General features: G+C 49.9%; 1 protein-coding gene across 1 annotated transcript; it reads left to right on the forward strand.

The window, feature by feature from the left end:
- Window positions 1-21,869: 21,869 nt before the first annotated feature.
- Window positions 21,870-22,784, forward strand: LOC308039163 (olfactory receptor 14J1-like; the record flags this gene model as incomplete). The annotated part of the gene is made up of 1 exon (XM_080342262.1): window positions 21,870-22,784. One exon carries the CDS (start codon window positions 21,870-21,872, stop codon window positions 22,782-22,784), a length of 915 nt encoding a protein of 304 aa, XP_080198388.1.
- Window positions 22,785-24,827: the final 2,043 nt, after the last annotated feature.

Here is a 24,827-nt window from a genome sequence, read left to right on the forward strand (position 1 = left end):
TGTCTATTTGCATCCCAGTGCAGGCCTGTACCTTGTTTTATCCCTTTTACTTTGTTAGCATTACCCATATTGTTATTTATAGGTTTTATGTTTGTTCATAATTGTTTGTGTTTAGCAGACTATCCTGAAAAATGTACCCATTATTAATATTTTTAAAATACCTGAAACCTGTATAAATGTTTTCCTAACACTATGTCAGAGCTTGGTCTCCCATAGCATCTCCATAATAAAATGACATCTCCCCTGTGCAGTTCCTCAATATTTGGTTGTTGTTCTAAAACTGATCTCAACAACAGGCCCAGGAATTTCACTCAAAAGGGCCTGAGGTCAAAGCTCATTGTCACGTTGGTAGCTGATAGACAACTGAGTTGTGGTTGAAGACACAACCCTTGTTGTCTGTTGACAGTGGAGAAGGGGAGTGGTCATGAGATACAGTCAGACTGGGCTGTCCCAGAGCATGATGGGGCAGAGGACAGTCCTCCAGGAGAGGAATCTGGAGCTGCCTGGAGAGCCCATGAGATACACATGGACGGTGTGTGCCTGAGGTGGGCAGTGACTGGAGCCCACAGAGTGAGACATGGCCCAAGGTGGAGTCAGCCAATGGCAAAGCACTAAATCCAGGTATCTCCAGGGAAACAAAGATGGAAACAGCCCGCCTCACACAGACCCGTTCCAAATTTTAATAAGTTCACCCCTCAGTCTCCTCTTCTCCAAACTAAAGAGCCCCAGCTCCCTCAGCCTTTCTTCATAAGGGAGGTACTCCACTCTCTTAATCATCTTCGTTGCCCTACGCTGGACCCTCTCCAGCAGTTCCCTGTCCTTCTGGAACTGAGGGGCTCAGAAATGGACACAGTATTCCAGATGTGGTCTCACCAGAGTGGAGTAGAGAGGAAGGAGAACCTCTCTCGATCTACTAACCACCCCCCTTGTGTCCTGACCGTGTCCTGTTCTTCCTCTCAGACTTAGCTGGTGTGAAGGTTGCACGAGTTGTCTGTACATCCCAGGTAGAACTTACCTGCAGTTTCACACACCCCTGTGGTCCCTCCAGTGTGGACCTGGGGTTTGGCTCAACCCAGACTCAGAGATATTGCCCACTTGGCCATGCCAGCCCCAGGTCTCTTCATATCCTGGTGTCTCCTCTTCCTTGCTAGCCTCACTTAGACCTGACCAAGAAAGCGTGTGCATACATTTACACCCAAACACACACACAACAGTGAACCCACTCACACAGTAAATAGCCAGGAACAGAGTTTAAGAAATATTGTAGTTTGACCCTGGTCATCAGCTCAGCACCACACTATTGCTGTGGCAGGATGAGGGGAAGATCTTAAAAGTAAAAGAAAACTCGAGGGTTGAGATCAAGACAGTTCAATAGGTAAAACAAAAGCTGTGTGCACAATCAAAGAAAAATAAGGAATTTATCCCCTGCTTTGCATTGGCAGGTGGGTGTTCAGCCATCTCCAGAAAATCAGGGCTGCATCACACATAGCAGTTACTTGGGAAGACAAACGCCATCACTCTGAGTGTTCCCCCCTCACTTTCTCTCCTAGATTTATTGCTGAGCATGACTTCATGTGGTGCAGAAGATCCCTTTGGTCAGCTGGGGTCAGCTGTCCCAGCTGTGTGTCCTCTCAGTTTCTTGGGCACCCCCAGCCTACTCTCAGTTCTCAGTCTGAGAAGCAGAAAAGGCCTTGACTCTGTGCAAGCACCGCTCGGCAGTGACTGAAACATGGGGGTGTGATCAACACTGTTTCCATCACAGATTTAAAACACAGCCTCATACAAGTTGCTATGAAGATAATTAACTCTACCCCAGCTGAAACCAGTCTAATAAGCAGGACAGACCATGGTGATCAGGCAGGGGGGTTGGCCAGAGCAGCACTGACAAGCCACCTCCCCACAGGCAGTTGGTCCCTTGAATCCCTCTCCTTCCCACTCTTCCACAGGCTGCTTCTTCCACAAACCATCTTGATCTCTCCCTTTCTCTGGCCGAGTCTCCTCACCAATTCAGAACCATCATCAGTTACTTTTTGCCCAATGGGCTCAGGTTTCCTCCACTTGCACTCAAGTTTGATAGTTTGGATTCCATTGCCTTGGTTCTCTGGTCCCTTCTCATATCCCTCACTTTCTCATGCACATCCCACAGTTTCCCATGGCATATACAGGTGGCTTCACCCCAGGGCAGGGCCTCACCAGGGGCACGGTCATTTGTCTGCAGCCTTCCCATCTGGCGTCCTTGATGACCTCATGATACCTGCCTACCTCTGGCCAATCACATTGCTGTCATGAGGTGACCTCACAAGTAATAATGCATCCATGTTTGCTTGGCCTACATCTACCCCAGGTATCTGCAATAGAAGTGGCATCACAACCCACCTCCAGCCGTGTCATCTTCCCCTTCTCCTGCATCTCCCGTCTCCCAGGCTCTCAGCACTGCTGGGTGTGTTTTCCAGCATCCAGGTGACATCACTAGGCCTGACTCACCACGTGCCCAGTTGGGTTGTTCTCAAAGATGTGACTTCAAAATCTACCTCCCTCCCACGACGCCTCACCTTGCATCATCCTCTTCTGGCACCAGGGGTCACCTCACAGCCAACCTTCAGACACTTCCCCTGCACCTGCCTCTCCTTTTTCCCACCCAGCACTGTCGTTTCTGCTGGGCAGGAAGCACCGTGCTCCCCATGGGGACTGCAGAGCCCTGGTGGGACAGCTCAGTGGTGGGAGGGCAGCCAGGGGTGGTCAGGGCTCCTTGAGAAGGCAGGCGGGTGGATGAGGAGCTGGAGATGAGCTCTGTGCAGAGGGGAGCCTGATGTGCACAGAGCCTTGCCTTGGAGGAAGCTTCATGGTCACAGGTCCTCGAGTACATGGCAAGTTGGACCATGGCTTGGTCTGTTGGGAGGGCAGCAGCGCTGGGCACAAGCAACCCAGGAGGCTCCTGCAGGTGTGGAATACAGCATTTTGAGACAAACATGGACGAGCTGACTAGGGCTGGTCTCCTACTGACAGACAAGGTGGATCAGGCCGGGGATCTGAAGGATGAGAGCGGCCATGGCTGCAGGGACCATGACATGGTGGAGAAGCAGGACAACTGCAGAACAAGAGTGCAGTCCTGCAGGAGAGCTGATTTCATTCCTGGAGGATCTGCTTTGGCTGTCCTGGAGAACAAACAGGCTGTGAGTCCCTGTTCAGGGGCGGTGTCCTCAGAGCCCAGGAAGAAACCAATCTGATGGCCAGGGAGTCCAGCAGGACCTGGCAAGAGGTCAGCGTGGATGAACAGGGACCCCCTGACTTAGGAGATCAAACAGCAGAAGGACGTGCAGGGAGGCTGGAGGGGAACAGGCTGCCCAGGAGACAGAAGGATGTGCAGGGAGGCTGGAGGGGAACAGGCTGTCCAGGAGACAGACAGACACCTGGCCTGGGGGTGCAGGGATGGAGCCAGCAAAGCCAATGCTGAGCAGTGGCTGAAATGGCCGTGCAAGGGGAGGTCACCCAAGAGGGCTTCTCCAAAGATATGGTCAGCACAAGGAAGGCGGATGAGGACACCCTGGTCCCAGTGGCCAGTGGGGCAGGGGACGGGTGACAAAGACTGTATCAAAACAGCAATTTCTCTGAAGAAAGATTCTTCCTTGGAGAGTGCTGGTAGGAAATATAACTGGACACACTTATACATTTTACTATATATTTACCAACACATAAATATAATTTTTTCCTTACGATCACATAGAAAGACACACAACACAGCTCTGTTGAGATCACTGTCAACATGGCCATCTAAAAAGAGAACAGCTCAATTAGCCTTTTTATCCCCTTTCCTCCATCAGTCAAGAGTGGCCAACAGCTTCCAGCATGACTCACTGTGTGCCAAGGGTAAAAAGTGGCACTGACAGCCCATGGCAGTGGATTGTTTGGTGCCTTCGGCTCTGTACAAGACACAAGGATTATCTTTCTTAATGCTGGAGGCTTTGGTAGGAGAGAAATCTAGAGAACCCTTTTTATAAATGGAGGGAAAAAGAAACCAAATGAAAGATGTAGAGTGAAGAAAATGTGTTCTTGCAACTTTAAACATAAAACACTGTTGGTGTTGTAATTCTCCTTTCTTTCTTTTGAATACTTTAAATATTAGTGTTTTCTCGTTAGATCAAAATGAGACTTTTCAGGATGTGCATTAAGAGCAAGAGGAGAACTTCTGATCCTCCACTACATTTGCCTTCCCAGCACTCTCTCTGTTATTTGTGCATCTCATCTCCCTCATCCTCCAGGTATTTCCTCCTGTCCTGGCTAAACTGACCATGTCTGAAGTCCCATTTCCAGCAGCTGACCTGCACACAACCCTTGCGATTGCTCTCTGGGTTTCCCTTCCTCTTACTGTTTGATCACTCAGACACTTGTCAACAACCCAGTTGCTGCTTTCAGCTTCAAGGAGTTAAAAGCTTCCTTGTCTTTCAGTGATCTGTCTAATTATGTCTTTAGCCAACTCCTTTATTGTGTTTATTTTATAATTTCCCTTCTGTCTAAAACATTTCTTGCATGGTTCTGCCTTGGAGAAGGTGAACCTCAGTGGTGACAGCTTGTCCTTGGTGTACAGTTGAGGAGTGTGTTTACTTTTAATCGTGACTCTCATCAGTTGTATTTTGTTTGTTCAAGGGTAAAGCAAAGTCCCTGTTTTATGTGTTCACTTGGGTTTGCAAGGAGAGCAGGTGGGAGCTGGTGCAAAGGAGCTGGCACATCCAGCTGCAGACTGCAGTGAAGTCTGGTGTGAGGAAAAGGGATGTAAGGCCCAGGGCGCCAATGAGAGAAACAATGGGGTTGGGGAGGTGAGGAGCAAGGTTGTCCACACGGTGTGAGACCTCAAGGGACAGCTTCTCCAGCCAGTCCAGATCTCCTTAGGAGACACCCTGGATCAACATCAGACAATGCTGCAATCACATCTTCTCCAAACTGAAAAGGATTAAAATACACCCTTTACAATAGGAAGACTTTTTTATCAGAAGTTTTTTGAAATCTTTCTCCATAATTACACAAAGAAAATTCTCTAATTAACTATGCAAGACTGGAAGGATATTACAAGAAGAGACATGGTTTGTTAGAGCTTTCTTGAGTGTAATGAGCCCCATGGTGCATTTGTTGCTGCATCCTTGGACATTACTCAGGTGCCGAGAGGAAACTGCACAAATGTTTCCAGAAGTCAGAGCCAGAAGAAAAAAGTACCTGCGCCTGGGAAGATGATGGAACAGATCCTCCTAGAAGCTGTGCTAAGGAACAGAGAATGGTGACTCAACCACTTCCCCGGGCAGCCTGTTCCACTGCTTCACAACCCTTTCCATGACAAAATGTTTCCTAATATCAATTCTGAACTGTCTCTGGTACAAGCTGAGTCCATTTCCTCTCATCCTCTCACTTGCTACTCAGGAGAAGACCAACACCCTCCATGCTACAACATCTTTTCAGATAGTTGTAGAGAGTGAAAAGGTCTCCTCTCAGCCTCCTTTTCTCCAGGATAAACAGCCTCGGAACCCCCAACTGCTCCTCAGCAGACTTTTGCTCCAGACCCTCAACAGCCTTGTCCCCCTCCTCTGCACTCCAACACCCCAAGGCCTTTCCTATAGTGAGGGGCCCAAAACTGAACTAAGGATTTGAGTTGTGGCCTCACCAGTGCCAAGTACAAGGGGATGATCACTGCTCCGGTTCTGCCCACTACACTGTTCTTGATGCACATCAAGCCATTGGCCTTTTTGGCAACCTGGGCACACACTGGCTTATGTTCAGCTGCTGTCAATCAACAACCCCAGGTCCTTTTCCACCGGGCAGCTTTCCAGCTACTCTTCCCCAAGTCTGCAGTGTTGCAGGGGATTGTTATGACCAAAGTGCAAGACCTGACACTTGGCCTTGTTAAACCTCAGACAAATGGCCTCAGCCTAATGAAGCAGCAGCTCCAGATCCCTCTGTAGAGCCTTCGTACCCTCCAGCAGATCAACACTCCCACCCAACTTGGTGTCATCTGAAAACATAGTCAGAGTGCACCCAATCCCCTCATCCACATCATTAATAAAGAGATGAGAGAGAACTGGCCCCAATACTGAGCCCCGAGGACACCACTCATGACCGACCACCAACTGGATTTGGCTCCGTTCACCATAACTCTTTGGTCCCGGCCCTCCAGCCAGTTCTTGATCCATCACAGATACACCATCCAGGTCATGAGCTGCAGATTCTCCAGGAGATGTTGTGGGATACGGTGTCAAAGGCTTTACTGCAGTCTAAGGACACAACACCCACAGCCCGTGTGGCGGATTCACTCCCCACGACAGACTTTCCCTCATCTGCTCAGCGGTCACCTTGTCACAGAAGGAGATCAGGGTGGTCAGGCAGGACCTGCCTTTCATCAAGTCATGCTGATTGGGCCCAATTGCTCGTCTCGTATGTGTGACCTCACAGTCCTTTCCCAGCCGTGCTCCTGCTGTTGGCCAATCCCCTGTAGAGGCAGAAGTGACCTCACAGTCCCCTCCACACCCATTGATTCCTACTGGACTATGAGTTCCTGAGACACAAGTGACCACACGACATCGTACCCACCATCACCCTCCTTGTGGTCCAGTGTGTGAACAGATCAAACTAAGCTGCTTTCATCAAGTTTATCTAATAGATTTCCTATCAAGGGTTTGAGTGTTGAAACGTTCCTCAGAGGAGCTGCTGTATTTACTCTGAGGCATTTTATATCTCTGCTTCTGCCTCTGATTTTTTCTTCTCCTTCCTCTGTCTATTCTACATGAAAGAGCTCTCCAAGGAAAAGCTTCATGGAATCCTACAATAACCCAGGTTGGAAGAGACCCCTGAACACCATCTTGTGGTCTTTTACCTGACCAGAGAGAAGTCACCTAGCCATGATCTCCTAAATCCCATGAGTGCTGCTGGCCTTTCAGCTTCTCTGACAGACACGACTATGTTGCTGCCGATGTCCCGTCATGTTCTCAGGTGGGATGGACATGACAACTCATCTCTCTTCCTGAGTAGGGCCTGTGGGCCCTTGGGCAGAGGTTCTTTCCCAGCCATGTCCCTGCTGCTGGGCTGTCACTTCCAGACACAGAACTGACCCCCACTGTCCCCTTCACAGCCAAAGTCTTTCCACTCAATTATGAGTTTTGGAGACTCAACTGACATCATAATCCCACACCCATCCATCCCCCTCCTTATGGGCCACGACCTGACTAGATAAAACTATGCTTGTTTTCTCAAATTGATTAAATCTATTTCATGCTAAAGATCTGAGAGGAGAAGCATTCTTGACAGGAATGTGAAATGTTGAAACCTTTTCTATGTCCTCCTCTACCTCTTTTACTTCTTATTGTTTTCCTTCTTCCTGGTTGCTCATGGTGAATTTGCTACCTGAAGTGCAAAGCCAATCCCACACCCAAAGATAACATCTTGTTTATTCCAGAGCTGTGCAAGTCTGGATGCTGGAATGAAACCAGCACAACAGACAGAGAAGGAACATCTATTGTATACAAATCTTATCCCTACATTTAGACCCTCCCGGCAGTCCTAAAGAGCAAAGTGTTCACACATTGGCATATTGATTACATAATCATTTTACCACTACACATGCTTTTTGAGAGAGGGTCCCAGGCTGAGCCTGGGGCTCCCATCCTGGGGATGTGTGTTTTAGTATTATAATGAGCGTAAAAGAGGCAAAGTTCAGCTAAAGGACACATTATGTAACCGTCTTGAGACAGATGTTAAAACAAGACTCAGCTAATTGTGCAGGCTCCAGAGTGTCTGCGCTGCAAGGACAGTATTCTTTGCAGGTTCTGATTAGGTGTTTTAAACGTCACTTTTATTTCTGCTAGAGCAGCAGACTGACCAAAATTGAGTGGATTTACATGTTTTAGGTTAGCAATTGCAGGCAGGATTCATTCTTTTAACTGGTAAGGACTACATTTCCTTTTTTCAAACACCTCTCCAAGGTAAAGATTCATTGAACCATAGAATAACTCAGGTTTGAAGAGAGCCCTGAACATCATCTTGTCTCACTGTCCTTCTCAAGGCAGGTTCCACCAGGTGAGGTTGTTCTAGGCCTCTGCCCAGCTTTGCATCCTCCTCAAAGGAGCTGAAAATGTGCTCTATGACATAATGAAGAGGCAGAATAAAGCCGTTTGACAGTGTTGGCCCAAGTACTCATCACTGAGGGATGCCACTAGAAACTAGCTGAACACAGGACTTTGTACCACTGATGATGTTTGGGTTTGGTCATGGTGCCAACTCCCCACCCATCACAACATCCACATCTGCATCCCAGATCTCACCAATCTGCTCTAAGGCACCACAGGAGACCATGTCTGAGGCCTTGCAAAACTCCATGTACTCAACATGCCTTTCTTTTCCCTGGCCATTTGGGTTCAGCAATTCCTTCCTTGTCCTTCAACTGCCTGGAGATGCCTGCAGGAGAATGTGGCCCGTCATCCTCCACACATCCCAGTGCTGCATTCTGGTGGTTTCCTATGGAATATTAGTCCCAACATGATGTGACCTCAATGAACTGTCTGTCTCACAGGCCTTCATGGAACCCCAAGGAATATCTGATGATGTTTGTGCCCACTCACGTTCATCATACCTCACATACATGATGTACATGCTCACATCTCATCTGTACAATGTGAACATGAACCTCTGACCTACTCATTCAGTGTAATTCCATGGAGGGACAAAGAAATATGAGCTGGGGTGAGAGGCCAGTGCTGGAAATGGTGGTTGTGAGGGGCCAGTCCATGGTGATTGACCTGGGGCTCCTTCCACGGGGTGTGCAGTGCACAGGGGCACAGCCCAGCCCCTGCTCTGCTGGTCCTGCAGGTCTCTGGCAGGAGCCTGGCTGTGAGAGGACACTGCTGTGTGCCAGCCCTGCACACACACTCTGTTTATCTGCACAATGGTGTTTTCATATGTGAGACACTTTCCTGTGCATGTTCTTGAGAGAAACTTGAAGACTATGTAAGCCTTCAGGCACTGGCCTAAAAAAATCACATTTCTTTATAAAAGTACTGTTATGGAAGCCAGCTGTGTGACACAAGCACCCATTGCTTGTCCCTGCCTGCACTCACAGGACTGACACACAGCAGGACAGTGACCAAGCTGCCAGAGCACTCAGGCCTTGCACCAACACCAGGGATGAGAAGGAGAGTGTGGGAGTGGAACCAGAACAGCTCTGGAAGAACAAGCGCTGCTGCTCCCTGGCAGAATTGCCATGATAGACTCTCTTCCCCTCCACTAATGCAGACAGAAACTCCCTGCATCTCCAAAAAGGAGTTAAAAGAAGATCTCAGGAGAAAAACAAACCAAGACAGGGCACTATAGGGCCCTTTATATTTTTTTTTTCAACACAAACAAAATGGCTCCTTGTTTACATAAACAATTGGGAAGAAGAAAAAGGCAGACACTGAATTAGGAAAGGGATGACAACATTATCACAAAACACCACCACAAAATGAGAGTTTGTTGCTGCTTGTTATTGAAAGTGTTTAGTTATCAGTTTCCACACTAAACCCTTGAGCTCCTGGTTCCTCATGCTGTAGATGAGGGGGTTCACTGCAGGAGGCACCACCGAGGACAGAACTGTCACCACCAGATCCAGGGATGGGGAGAAAATGGATGAGGGTTTCAGGTAGGCAATCATGGCAGTGCTGACAAACAGGGAGACCACGGCCAGGTGTGGGAGGCAAGTGGAAAAGGCTTTGTGCCGTCCCTGCTCAGAGGGGATCCTCAGCACGGCCCTCAAGATCTGCACATAGGACACCACAATGAACACAAAATAGCCAAATGCTAAACAGAAACTAATCACAATAAGGCCAAGTTCCCTGAGGTAGGAGTGTGAGCAGGAGAGCTTGAGGATCTGGGGGATTTCACAGAAGAACTGGCCCAGGGCATTGCCCTTGCACAGGGGCAGTGAAAATGTATTGGTCGTGTGCAGCAGAGCATTGAGACACCCAGTGGCCCAGGCAGCTGCTGCCATGTGGACACAAGCTCTGCTGCCCAGGAGGGTGCCGTAGTGCACGGATTTGCAGATGGCAACATAGCGGTCGTATGACATGACCGTGAGAAAAGAATACTCTACTGAAAATAAAAAGACAAACAGAAAGACTTGTGTAGCACACCCTGCATAGGAAATGACCCTAGTATCCCACACAGAGTTGGCCATGGATTTGGGGACAATGGTGGAGATGGAGCCAAGGTCGAGGAGGATGAGGTTGAGCAGGAGGAAGTACATGGGGGTGTGGAGGTGCTAGTCCCAAGCTATGGTGGTAATGATGAGGCCGTTGCCCAGGAGGGCAGCCAGGTAGATGCCCAGGAAGAGCCAGAAGTGCAAGAGCTGCAGCTCCCGTGTGTCTGTGAATGACAGGAGGAGGAACTGGGTGATGGAGCTGCTGTTGGACATTTGCTTTTCCTGAGCATGGGGTGCTGTCATGAGAAAAAATGGAAATGGAAATTGTGCAACCAAGAGCAGGGCCTCTGCCCATGGGCCGTCGATAAGTCAGCCCAAATCTGCAGAAATAGGGCCAGGGAACGGTGGGGACTGTCCTGGTTCTGCTAACACAGAAGGGCTGTCAGCAATTGCTTTCCCAGTGATAGGGAACAGAGAGGGTGAAGGCAGTTTAAGAGTTCCAGGTTTTTTTACACCTCCCCCCATATTCACCGCAGAGTGTTGTTGGGTGTCAGAAACCCTCAGCATTTCTGCTGCACTCAAGGAGAACAGAGCGAGTCCTGCGAGACCAGATGATGCCTGTGGGTCAGTGCAGAGTGAGGGCAGCTGCTCTGTCCCTCTGTCCTGCTCCAGGTGCCCTGGGCTGGCACCTTTCTGAGATGGAGGCTGATCACACTCCCATGTTACCCTGAAAAGCCACCAGGCACTGCTGAGAGTAGAGGGACCCACCTCAGACCATGACATGTCTCACCCTTTCCTAAGGTCTCAGCACCCCACGCTTAGCCCAAGAAACACATGGCTCATTCCCCAGCCCCACAGAATGTATTGCCCACAGCCCACAGGTCACAGCAAAGCTGGAACACGTGTGCCCATGGACACACCTGCAGGAAAGGACCCACAAGATCAGGCTGTGACTCTGCAGATGAATCTGCCATCCCCAGAGAGCCTGACAGCAAGAACAAGATCCCAACAGCAGTGACCCAGAGCAGGGGAGCAAGAAGGAAAATGTGGTGAGGGTGGGTGTGAGAGAGGCCAGGGCACAGGCAGCCGGGCACTCAGACAGCATCACCCTTCCCCAGCTGTGCAGCCACCTCCCAGACACCAACACTGCCGGGCAGCTGCTCTCAGCCCCTGTGCTCTGCAGAGGAGCTGGAGCTCTGGCTGCACAGGAGCTGCTTCATGCCTTGGAGCCCCCGGCCCTGAGGGCAGAGGCTTTGCTGGGTGGGACAGGAGGCCAGGGGGCTGCTCACAGGAGGGATCTGACCTGCAGGGGATCACAGGGACTTTTCTCTCTTCTCCCTCCCATAACCATTCCGGGTTTGGTTTCCTCTCATTTCTGATCATTTTCCTGCTGCCTGGAGATTCTCCCCCTGGGAGGTGTTTCCCTGTCCATGTCTCTTCCCTGTCAGTGCTCACAGACCATCCCACCCTCTGTGCCCTCTCCCTGGCCCTACAGATCCTGCCTGTTCACAGGGCACTGCCTGGGGGCATCTTCCTGTTTGCAGGCTGGAAAACAGGACAGGTCAGACTAAGGCTGGTGTGTCCAGCCAAGGTGATGCAGGTGCTGTGCACAGGCAGAGGGATGGGGAAGGGATGTCGTGAGCCTTCTGGCAGATGTACTGATCACTCAGAGTTGCAGTTCAGGCGTCTCAGTGACTTGTTTCAGCGTGAGAGCTCATTTTCATTTTATCCTTTCCTGCACCCCCCAGCCCTTGGGAGAGGAAACTGAAAAGATAGGCTCAGGAAATCTCCTTATCTGTCTGGTAATCCTTGCACTGATCTTCTCCTTGATGCATCCCCTTGGAAAAATCCTGGGGCTGATCTGGATGTGTGAGCAGCCCTGACCCACACAGCACCCTCTCCACAGCAGACGAACCTTTCGTGCCCAATAGGGTTTGCTCCTTCACACGACATCTTGTCCCCTCAGTGTTGCTGGGTTCTCCCGGACAGGCTGAGCACTGACCCTGGCAGGCGGCAGAGTCCCTGCCCGGCACAGCCCTGGAGTGCAGGGACCCTGCTCTGCAGGACAGCCCTGGGCACCCCTGCCTGCACATTTCCATTTACACCCCACAGCCACCCTGGGGAGAACGCAGCATTCACGTCTTGTCACTGACAGTGCAGAAGGCAATCCCTGCTCTGCAGGACATCCTCTCCTCTGATCAGAGAATCTCTGAGAGCTGTACTTACATCTCTCACAGGCTCTGCAATGTGACAGCTTTCTGAGATCCTACCAAGATTTGCAGATGCAATGCCCTGCAGCCACAGGCTTCATATCTGAGAAGATTTTGTTTCTGCTGACCTCTCAGCATCCTCCCACCCCAGACTGCGTTTCCCTCTCTGTGCCTGGCTCCTGTGCCCTTGGTGCTGCAGGCAGATCCCTCAGCCCTGCTGCACTTCGCAGAGGAGCTGCTCCTGGGCAGAGCTGTCTCTCTGCAGCACTGCCGCTGCCATGAGCTCCCTGTGTCCCAGGAGCCCAGCCCAGCTCAGCAGCACAGGAGCAGCCCATGATGTCCCTTTCTCTGTCCCCTCTGGGCTCCTCCAGGTGTCTCTGGAGCTCCAGAGGCACAATTTCGAAGTTGAGATAATCAGTGGTGTCAATTCTCTCTCCTCTTCAGAGACACTTCTTTCCAGCATTGTATTTTTCATTTTAAAAAAATAATCGGTATGAGAATAATCTTTTCTTGTCCCATCATTAGACAGGACACCAGGGATGTTACAGCAAAGCATCTAATTTCTACAGGCTTTGGGAGGAATATCTTCAGTCGAATGACTTAGGCATTTTGTTCTGGTTTTATACTCCTCGTTCTAGAGACATGTTCATCAATCTTTGGCCATTTCATGTCTATGCTCTGCAGCAAAGCCTTTGCACACATGGGCTCTTGGACACTCGGTACCAGGTTTCTTGTAACAGGTCAGAGCTGGGCTGGTGCCACAGCTGGGGTGGTTCAGCCCAGATGTGAGGCCATGTCCTCAGCCAGGGACCTGACTGGGGAAGCTGGAGCTGTCAGTGCTGCAGACAGAGCTGTGATACGGATGGAATGAACTGCCAGGCAGGGTGGCAGAAGTGAGTTCATCTGGTCTGCAAGGACAGCAGCAACAGGACAGATCAAAACCCAGTCTAAACATGTAAAGAGCTTTACGCAGGGTGGATTGTGCCTGTCCATCCTCTTTGCTTTCTGTGAGGAAACGTCAGGGTTGCTGGATGTGGGGACAATAGTTACGGTATTTTACTTACAAGTCAGCAAGGCATCCATCATCATCCCCTGCAATATTCATGTGTCCAAGGCAGGATATTATGGTTTACTTTGATGTTCAAGTAAATGGCTATATAGCAAGCTGGATGGTTTGGCTTAGATGGACAGTAGGTAAAAGGAGAAACATTCCAGCCATGAGGACAGTCAAGCACTGGAAGTTGTTTCCCAGGAGTCTGCACTCACTCTGTCCCAGAAAGTGACCAAGATGTGTTTGGATAAAGCCCTGAGCAATCACATTTTCAAAGCCCTTCACATTTTCAAATTAGGGAGAGCTCTCAGGTTCTCCCTGACCACAGGAATAATTCACATGATGTGCAGGGCTGCTTTGCAAGAGCCTCTAAATGATTCTGACCACAACTTTTGCATCCCTTTTCATTTGCTCCAACTCAGGGGGTTTTTTTACTGTTCTAATACCCTTCCAGAAAGAACTGCCCATCTTGTTCATCCCTTCAGAACAGGTTACTCAAGAGGTGTCAGCATCCATGTACGGAGTCTGCACACCAGCCAGACATCAAAGCCACCATTGCAGAAATGGAGATGAGACACTTGACCAGCTCCATGAACCCAGCAATTGGCACGACTTGTCTCCTGAGAAGCCGGAAAACACCTGAACTTTAAGTGCACAACAGTGTGACTCCTGGTTGGGTATCTTGGCTTGTCTCCTGACCCATGTGGTGCTTCAGGCTGTGAAAAGAATCAAAACCAGCCATTGGACTGGGCTAGTTCCATTTTACACGTGTCACACAGGGCAGATGAACAGAGCTCAGAACTCCAGACTCTGCTGCACAGTTGGGACTGCAGAGACTGGAAATGCAGGTGACAGTGTGTGTCAGTGCACACACATAAAGATTCTGTCTTCCTTTGTGCCTTTGCACTGACCTGGGATCTGTTCCTTGGCCTTCACTGTCTCAAGAAGAAACTATTCCCCTATGCAAACAACACCTCACAACAGGGAAAAAAAGAGAGAAGTTATGAAAGACGCATGATTTTCTGTTAATTTTGTCCAAGAGGTGTACTCTTTATATGATTAAAAAGAGAGAAAAATCGCTGTTCTAAGAACTACTTTCAAAACAGAACTACAAATGTGTAGTAGATGTTTTGAAAAGTAAGAATGACTGTTAGGAATTGAATTAAAGAGCTTTAATTCATCATCAGTGAGAATAAGGAGTTCCCTGTTACTGTTACTAGTGACAGCACCATTGTTCACAAACTTCCTTCAGAGCATCTCCATTTTTCCTGGGCTCCAAAGCTCAGCCTGCTCAGAGTTTGAAAGGATTTGCTGCAAATCCCTGTGACCCAAATCTCTGCAACTGTCTCTGCTCAACAGCCTCTTACCCCAGGAAGGGGAAAACTGCCAATGCAGACACCAAACCAGTCACCAACCTGCCTGGAGAGCCAGGACACTTGTGCCACACAACAGCAGCCTCCAAGGTAAGCTGGAGGTGATGGGATTGAAATGGTTTCAACCAAAATCATAGAATCATAGAATCATTTAGGCTGGAAAAGACCATTGAGAACATGGAGTCCAACCGTAAATCAAACACTGCCCAGTCCACCACTAAACCATGTCCCAAAGCACCACATCTCCACATCTTTTAAACACCTCCAGCAATGGAAGCTCCAATCCTGAGCTGGCAGGACACCATTGGCTTCAGTTGGACATAAGATACTGGTCATGGTTGTGAGTTCAGCCCTCACTGGCAGAATGTCTCACACCCTCACTGAGGAGGGCAGGGGGCTGGGAGATGGGAGCACGTTTCAGTTTCCATATTCCAGCACAGAGCCCAAACCATCCTGCCCTTGAACTCTGGCATCCCATTTCCTGTGATGCAAAGCTGCTGGGGCTTCTGTGGATAATCATGTTAAAGGCATGAATAATCCTTCAAGTGTTTGTGTAATTTAGCTAGGAATGTCAGTTTTTAAAGAAAAATAAAGTTTAACATGCTTATATTTAAATATCTGTCAAATAGTACTCTGCATCTGTGGTCCCCCCTCTGGCAATGACAATTAAATAGGTATTTGTACTATAGGGCTCCATACCCCATCCACAAGCACACATCTAAGTGGTTCAGATGAAGGGTGGTCTGGCAATCGTCACCCTTTGTGTCCCCAGGTGATGGACACTGCTCATGTGCCTCTGCAGAGAGTGGCAGGAGCTGGATCCCCTTCTCAGGACAGACTCCTTCCAGGAGAGACACAGACACAGGGGGAACTCATCAGGGCTTTACGGCATTTCACTCGGCATCAGATTTGACATATTGGGTGCTGTCCTGTGACTGCCCTTTTCTGCACAAATGATCATACAAACGCAACGATTTAGTAAGACATGGTCATAAAAGAACTGTTATGGACAAGAAAGCTCACTGTGAACTGTGGAGAGAGCGAGGAAGTTTATAATAAGCACCAGGAATAACCAAGAAGCTCGAGGCCTCTTCTGAAGAGCGGGACACCCTGAGCAGCTGTGATTGGCCATTGTAGATGTGGGAGAGGGTCAGGGCATGTCAGGGAGAAGCAATGAGATGGTTGATGGCTTCAGTGAACCCTTCCAGCCATGTCTGAGCCCAGAAATGGAAAGCAGTTGATGTCTGCAGATGGGGGAGTAACAGGAGGAAGATTTTCCTGGGAATATGGAAGGAAGAAAGGTCTCTCTGGGCTTATCATACATGGCAGTGCCATTTCCATGTTGTGGGCATGGCTGTGCCTGGGAGATGGGGAATGGCTGCTGCTGGGGTGGCTGTGCTCAATCATGTCCCATGAGCTGACCTTGCTCTGGTCCTCTCTTACACTGCCCACACTTGGATGGTCCTCAGGAGTCATCCATGACCCTGGTTGTTGCATGAACCTCCTGGAGTGATGGGTATGGATCCAAACAGAGGATTCAAGAAAGTTTGGGACTGAGACACTGAGGTGACTGGTGACCATTGCCAGATGTATGAAAGAATCTGGATGAGGGTCAGGGCTCAGCCGTTCTGGTGATGAACAAGCATCAAGTGCTGACATGGCATCAGAGCCACCTCCACATGGTCGTCACCACCTGGAATCAGTGTCTCCAAGTCTTTCCTTCACCAGCCTCCAGGGACAGGGACCTGCACTAGTTGTTTCCTTCACCGCTGTGTCAGTGATGGTCCTTCATGGGGTCCCAAACACCCTCAGAAACTTGGGGTTTGCTTCTGCCTTTCACTTCATTAGAGGTTTGTTCATTCTTTCAGTAGCTGCAGTTCAGGATCGTGGCACCAGAGAGCTCACTAACATCTAAAATGATCTTACAAGCAAAGGCTCTGTGCATCATTTTCCTAAAGCTTTCGAGTCTGGTGTGAATGATTTGGGAGATTTCAGAACTGTTGCCAAACAGAGAGCATTTCCATGATAAATAGTAATAAAGCCACATTTCTTATATTTCTGTACCCCTCTCAATGCCCTCATTTCCAGAACAGCTAGAATCAACAATCTCCAGTATATACTCATCTAGAAAATCTCCTGATAAAGACTGAATGTGTCAGAGAAGTGGGTGCTAAAGCATCACTTGAGAAGGAGACAGGCCAGAACAGCTCAAGAGGAATCACACAACTCTGGACCAGGAGGTGTGTGTTCTTTGCAATCTCAGGTGCCACAGCACAGTGATACTTGTGTTCGGGGAGCTGGTCAAGTGACCCATCTCCTGTTCTGTAACGGTGTCTGAGTTTGCTCAGGTCACCCCTGACTTGAGCCCCATCCACTGCTGGGTGTTCTCCAGGCTCCTGCCTTCAGGAACAAAGTCTCTGGAGACCTTGCTGGTGAAGATGGAGGCAAAGAAGCCATGAAGTACCTCAGTCCTGTGTGATTCAGCTCTTACCAAGTTCAGCAGCAGGCCCACGTTCACCCTGTCCATTCTTTTACTGCAAATTAAGCAGTGTCAGCTCATCTTGCTGCCCTCAGACTGTTCAAGGATCAAGTCCAGGGCATCTTTTCCATCATCCCTACATGCACGTAATAAATTTCTTGTTTTGCAGCTTCCCCTGCTTCCACCTCCTGTGTGCTGCCTATTTTCCCTGGAGCTCCATCAGTTCAGATGAGCACCCTCAATGCGATAAATGCTTCTGTTCATGGGTACTTGGAGAGATCATTCTTGTGCTTGGAGCAGGCTGCCCTGTAAATCTTCTCAGATTTCCTGAGCTCCTTCATCCTTCAGACTGACGTCCATGTCACCACCTCACACACCATCCACCAGTATGTCCAAGTCTTCTCCTCTGGATTCCATCAGCCTCTGCTCTGCTGCTGGCCTTACTCCCTCTCCTCTGGTGCCTGGGACCCCACTGTCTCCTGGTCAAAACAGCCAAGGTGGACACTGATGTTCACATCCCTTACCAGTTCTTCCTTCTTCATCAGTACCAGATACAGGTGAGCATCACTCCCATTGGCCCACCAGGAAGAGATGCTAAGAATTTGGCACAAGATCCTCTGGACTGTTGGCACCTGCAGCTTTGCCTGGCCAGTGACTGTCAGGGCATTTACAGTTCTCCATAGGAACCTGCTCATTGACTGGTGACTTCCTTACTTTGCTGACAGAAGATCTTTTCCATGATCAAATAGTTTGTGGCATCTAACTGGGTTTACATGACAAAGTCTTGGAACTGGTGGTGAGTATGGTTGTGCTACAGTTGTCACCTCTCTTAGAACACAACAGGAGTTGGACCAACATCAGACAGAGCTGATTTCAGCTGCTCCAAGATGGATCCACTCCTTGCCCAATCTGAGCCACTCAGTGATGCTGGCAGCACCTCTGGGATATTGTATTTGAGAAAGGGTAAAAAACGCTGCACAACAGCTGTGCTTTTTGCCTTGTTATTATCTCCTAGGAGTCTCAGCTCTACTTTCCCATCCCTGACTGTTCCATCCTGAGCAACTCTTTCTGGTTTGTAAGTGTGAAGTCCCACAGGGCACCTCACCTCACTGACTCCTCAGTCACCCGTGTCAGGAAGATGTTGTCAATGAGCTCCAAACCCTCCTGGATGGCTGGTACCTTGTAGATATTGGGATATCATACGTTTGCCAAGAGGACACGTCCTGGAAACATGAGGCTTCTTTCATTTGTCTGAAGGAGACCTCATCTCACTCCTCTTCCCCACCAGTGAATCTGTAGCTGATGTCCAGTCACCACAACACTGCCCATGTTTTTCTGCCCTCTCATGCTGAATCCTCAACGTTCAGTTGACATTGTCTGTCCCCAGGCAGAGCTCCACACATTCCTGCTGCTCTACCACATGAAGGGAAACTTCCCGTCTAAGTCTAGAGCTCTGGCATTATAAATACCAGACCTCCAAGGCCCCACAGTTTCTCTAGTAGGGGTTATTTATAGTGTTCTGTAACTCCTCATGCTGTTATGTTGGGAGAGATACCCTCATCAGGATAAGCCATCTGCATGTAAGCATTAACAGCTGAGCAAATGGAGCTTCAGTCCAGGGAGAGCAGCAACGTTGAGGAAACCTGGGATTCAGCTAGGTTAGGATTTGATAAGGGGAAGTGACCGGTTCTGTATCAGGGTGGGACAATAACCCCCTCCATCAGGACAGAGCAGGACCTGACACGGTGAGCAGTGGCCCTGAGGAGAAGGGCCTGGGGACTACAAGGGCCCCACACCAGCCCGTGGTGCACGCTCACCATGAACAAGGCAGCTGCACACGGGGCTGCACGAGGAGGAGCGTGGGGACCCAGACACCTGCAGTTCTCATCCCATTTGGTTCAGCACTGGTGTGACCCACACACACGGGTGTGTGCCAGTGTGCGGCTTCCCAGTTTGGAGAAGCAGGGAGGAACTGGAGAGTGCAGGGCTGTGCCAAGGCAGGTTCAGCACCTGGTGCACATGGTGTGGGGTGCTGAGGGACCTGGGCTGCTTTGGCCCAGCAGCGCTGGGGAGGCTGCAGCAGTGCAGGAGTAGCCTGAGAGTGCTTGAAGGGTGGTTTCAGAGGTGATGGAGGTTTTCTGCATAGTGGGAAAGAGCATGAGAAAGAAATAATGGCCCAAAGAGCAGGTAGGGAGGTCCAGGCTGGACATGAGAAGAAAGGAATGTGAGTGGAACGGCAGTGCTGTGGTGGAGCAGGCCAGCAGAGGGAGTCTGCATCAGCCCAAGGCTTCGTGCTTCAAGGAGCAGCTGGGGAGGATGGAGAGATCTCAGCAAAGGAAGGAAGATGCTCAGACAAGAGCAAGGTGGGGCAGCAGGGGGGATGTCTGCAGCCTGCAGGGAAAGAGGTGCAGGGGATGCCACAGCACAGGACAGGCTGTCGTGGAGATGATCACGGGATGTAAAGAGGCTGAAAGCCCCACTAGACATGAGCTCCTTCTGCCCTTGGCTATGGCTGTTGTCTGCACCTCTGATGCCTGTGAGAAGACACCTTGTCCTTCCAGCACAGGGGCCTCATGGCCTCCTTGTCCCCAGCCAGGAAACTGGGAGGTGTGGGACCATAGTCCTGCCCTTGGCCTTGCACAGCCCCACATCACACTGTCCAAGGAAGGGCCCTGGGCAATGAGGGAGGGACAGGATCTGATTTCCAAAGGGGAATCAAGGTTTGGTCCTTTCGTTAATGAAACACATCCAGGTTTACTGAGCATCAGAGAGACCTTTACTTTGCTTTTCCTGATCCATCATCGCTGCCTCCAGTTTTCTGCTCTAAACAGACCCTGGGACAGTTTCTCAGTAGGTTCCCTCAGTGGGACCCATTAACAGTAAAGAAACTTTGGAGTTTGAATTTGACTTTGACTTCTTGAGAAGTTTCATCAACTTCCTCCAGGGTCTGAGGTCCATGGGCTCAGCACCAAACCCACCAGAGGGGTCATTAAAGCGTCTTGAGCTGCTCCTGTGCTGCTGAGATGGGCTGGGCTCCTGGGACACAGGGAGCTCATGGCAGCGGCAGCGCTGCAGAGAGACAGCTCTGCCCAGGAGCAGCTCCTCTGCACACGCAGCAGGGCTGAGGGCTCTGCCTGGGGATCTCAGGAGACGAGCAAGGCAGAGAGAGATTAAAGGTGGTCAGGACTGGCAGGATGACTGAGAGCTCACTGGAGGAGAAACCTTTGCAGCCCTTGCCATGGTAAGTCTCTGGTGCAGGGCAGTGCAGCTGTAGCTCCTGGAGGCATCTCCTGAAACTGGCACAGGCACAGCTTGTGGGATCTGTAAGGACGGGGCTCTTGTCAGGCCATGTTGAACAGCTGTGAAGCCACGTGAGCACCCAGGGGTGCCCAGGGCTGACCTGCAGAGCAGGGTCCCTGCACCTCAGGGCTGTGCCAGGGCAGGGACTCTGCCGCCTGCCAGGGTCAGCGCTCAGCCTGCCCGGGAGATCCCATGGCAGCAGCTGTGGGTGGAAGGAGCGACCCCCGCAGGGCAGACAGGGAGCTTGTGAGGTTGAAGGGGGCTGTGTGGGTCAGGGCTGCTCAGAGCTCCAGATCCCCCCACAGATACGGCAGAGGGGCCTTCTGAACAACGACATCAATACAGGAACAGCCGCAAGGGAAGGAGTCTGAGCTTTCAGTTTTCCACTCTCGCTCGTCTGGATGTGCAGTGGGAGATGGGGATTTATTTCTCTCTTTGGAGAAGACACTGAGACCCCAGTTCTTGTTAGGACACGTCTGAGCTGCTCCTGAGCCCCTGTACACACAGAGCTGCCCCTGGGCAGTGCCAGGAGGTGTGAGCAGGACAGAGCTGAGCACACAGCGGGTGGGATGGGGTCTTTTACACTGACAGGGAGCAGACCCAGGGACAGAGACACAGCTGCAGGCAGCTCAGACATGGGCAGGGAGAGGGAGCTACAACATGAAATGCTTGAGAAGGGATTCAGGCTCCCCTGCAATCCCCTGCAGTGCAGACACATTTCCCAGTGCAACCCCTGGTCTCCTCTCCACCCCAGCAGACCCTCTGCCCCAAAGCCATGGGGTCCAGGTCACGAGTCTCCACCTCAGCAGCTGGACCTCCAGGTGAAGGGTTCCTGCAACATGGTAAACAAAAAAGGTGCTAAAAGTACTAGTTCTACAGTGTCATTATTTTAGTGGTAGCAGCACAGCCAGGTCAGGAGAAGGTTCCACAGCATGCCCGTCTGCCTTTCTGTCCTTGCTTAATTTTCTGGTAGCACTGCAGTGTTCTTCCCTGTTTCTCCACCTGTCCCTGGTGCTCTTGCTCTCTGGGGCTGGGATGAGATTGTGGGGCCGTTCTTGTTCTGACACCAACACAGGAAGTCTTGACCCAGAGGTGTGTTCATGGAAACTAGATGCACAAGCTGCATTTTAAACTGTGATGAACTGTTGCTCTCAATTGGTAGAAAGAGAGAATGAGCGGATACATCCCATCATCAGAGAGGGGGTATTCCATGAGAAACAGCATGTTTATTTTCCTCAGAGATGTCTCTCCTAACTTGTCACTGTCCTTTCCTCCTTGCACAGGTCCTCATGCCTACAGGCAGCAAATGTCCAACAGCAGCTCCATCACCCTGTTCCTCCTCCTGCCATTCACCGACACACGGGAGCTGCAGCTCTTGCACTTCTGGCTCTTTCTGGGCATCTACTTGGCTGCCCTCCTGGGCAACGGCCTCATCATCACCACCATAGCCTGGGACCAGCACCTCCACACCCCCATGTACTTCTTCCTGCTCAACCTCGCCCTCCTGGACCTGGGCTGTATCTCCAACATTCTCCCCAAGTCCATGGCCAACTCTCTGTGGGATACTAGGGTCATTTCCTATGCAGGGTGTGCTGCAAAGATCTTTCTGTTTGTCTTTTTAGCTTCAGCAGAATTTTATCTTCTCACCATCATGTCCTACGACCGCTACGTTGCCATCTGCAAACCCCTGCACTATGGGACCCTCCTGGGCAGCAGAGCTTGTGTGCACATGGCAGCAGCTGCCTGGGCCACTGGGTTTCTCACTGCTCTGCTGCACACGGCCAATACATTTTCACTGCCCCTGTGCAAGGGCAATGCCCTGGGCCAGTTCTTCTGTGAAATCCCCCAGATCCTCAAGCTCTCCTGCTCACACTCCTATCTCAGGGAACTTGGCCTTATTGTGTTTAGTCTGTTAATCTGCTTTGGCTGTTTTGTGTTCATTGTGGTGTCCTATGTGCAGATCTTGAGGGCCGTGCTGAGGATCCCCTCTGAGCAGGGACGGCACAAAGCCTTTTCCACCTGCCTCCCTCACCTGGTCGTGGTCTCCCTGTTCCTCAGCACTATCATGTTTGCCTACCTGAAGCCCCCCTCCATCACCTCCCCATCCCTGGACCTGCTGGTGTCCGTTCCGTACTCGGTGGTTCCTCCAGCAGTGAACCCACTCATCTACAGCATGAGGAACCAGGAGCTCAAGGATGCTCTGTGGAAAATCGTATCTTAGTGTTTTCTGAAGCAATCAATTGCTCATCTGCTTCTACATAGATGTTTTAATGTAAATTGTTACAGCTCCAGCTTGTCATCTGTATTTGCTGTTGCTGCTGGCATTTTTTATTCTGATAATATTGTCATCCCCTTTCTAAATCACTGTCACCTTTTCTTTTATAACCCCTGGTCGTGTAAATGAGGAGCCATGATCTGTGTGTATTTAAACAAAGTAAAGGGTCCTGTAGTGACTTGATTTTCACTATATCCTTCCTGCAAGGCCTTTTTGCACATTCAAGGACAGTTCCTGTGATGGGTGAAGGGTAAAAGAGTCCATCCTGGCAGCCCTGCCAGGGAGCTCCAGCACTTGGTCTTCCAGAGCTGTTCTGGTTCCACTCCCACACTCTTCTTCTCATCCCTTGTGTTGGTGCAAGGCCTGAGTGCTCTGGCAGCTTGGTCACCGTCCTGCTGTGTGTCAGTCCTGTGAGCGCAGACAGGCACAGGCAGTGGGCACTGCTGTGACAGAGCTGGTCTTTGTATAAGTAATTCTATAAAGAACAGCGATCTTCTTAGGAGAGCGTCAGAAGTCTTTGGACTTCTTAAAATTTCTGGCAAGACCATGCTCAAGAAAGTGGTCACAGATTAAACACCAGAGTGATCAGAGAGGTTTAGAGGTCCCTCAGACAGTCAGACGTCAAACCCATCTTCAGGAATGGCAGGAAGGAGAACTGGGAGAATGACAGCCTGATCAGCCTATGTCTGTCCCTGGGAGGAGGCCAGACCACATTCTCCTGCAGGCATCTCCAGGCAGCAGAAGGACAAGGAAGGGATTGTTGAACCCAAATGGGCAGGGAAAAGAAAGGCATGTTGTGTACATGGAGTTTTGCAAGGCCCCAGACATGGTCTCCTGTGGTGGGCTTAGAGCAGCTTGAGGAGATCTGGGATGAAGATGTGGATGTTCTGATGGGTGAGAAGTTGGCTGGATGACCAAGCCCAAATATCACCAGTGGTACAAAGTCCTCTGTTTAGCCAGCTTCTAGTGGGATCCCCTAGTGCCAACACTGTTGAACGGCTTTATTCTCCCCCTGCATCATGTTATGGAGCACGTTTTCAATTGCTTTGTGGATGATGCAATGCTGGGCAGAGGCCCAGAACAACCTCATCTGGTGCCCCCTGCCTTGAGAAGGAGAGTGAGACAAGGTGATGTTCAAGGCTCTCTTCAAACCTAACTATGATTCAATGAGTCTTTACCTTGGAGAGGTGTTTGAAGACAGAAGATATAGTCCTTACCAGCTAAAAGAATGAATCCTGCCTGAAATCGCTAACCTAAAATATGTAAATCCTCTCAGTTTTGGTCAGTTTGCTCCAATAACAAAGATAAAAGTGACTTTTAAAATACCTAATCAGAACCTGCAAAGAATACTGTCCTTGCAGAGCAGACACTCTGGAGCCTGCACAATTAGCTGAGTCTTGTATTAACATCTGTCTCAAGACTGTTACATAAAGTGTCCTTTAGCTGAACTTTGCTCCTTATGCGCTCATATGCGTCCCTAGGATGGGAGACCGGGGTCAGCCCAGGACCCTCTCTCAACAAGCATGCGTGGTGATAAAATGGTTATGTAATCAATACACCAATATGTAAACACTTGCTTCTTTAGGACTGCTGGGAGGGTCTGAATGTAGTGATAAGATTTTGGATATAATAGATGTTCCTTCTCAATCTGTTGTGCTGGTTTTATTCCAGCATCCAGACTTGCACAACTCTGTAATAAAAAAGATCTCATCTCTGGGTGTGGAATTGGCTTTGCACTTCAGTAAGTGAATTTGCAATTAGCAACCAGGAAGAAGGAAAAAATAAAAAAATAAAAGAGGCAGGAGAGGACATAGAACAGGTGTCAACATTTCACATTACCTTACAGAACGCTTCTCCACTCAGGTTTTCAGTAGGAAATAAATTTGATCAATTTGACAAAACAAGCATAGTTTTATCTAGTCAGGTCCTGGCCCATAAGGAGGGTGACGGATGGGTGTGGGATTATGAGGTCACTTGTGTCTCACAAAT

The sequence above is a fragment of the Nesoenas mayeri genome (assembly GCF_963082525.1).
Source record: "Nesoenas mayeri genome assembly, chromosome: 1".
Classification (NCBI taxonomy): Eukaryota; Metazoa; Chordata; class Aves; order Columbiformes; family Columbidae; genus Nesoenas; species Nesoenas mayeri.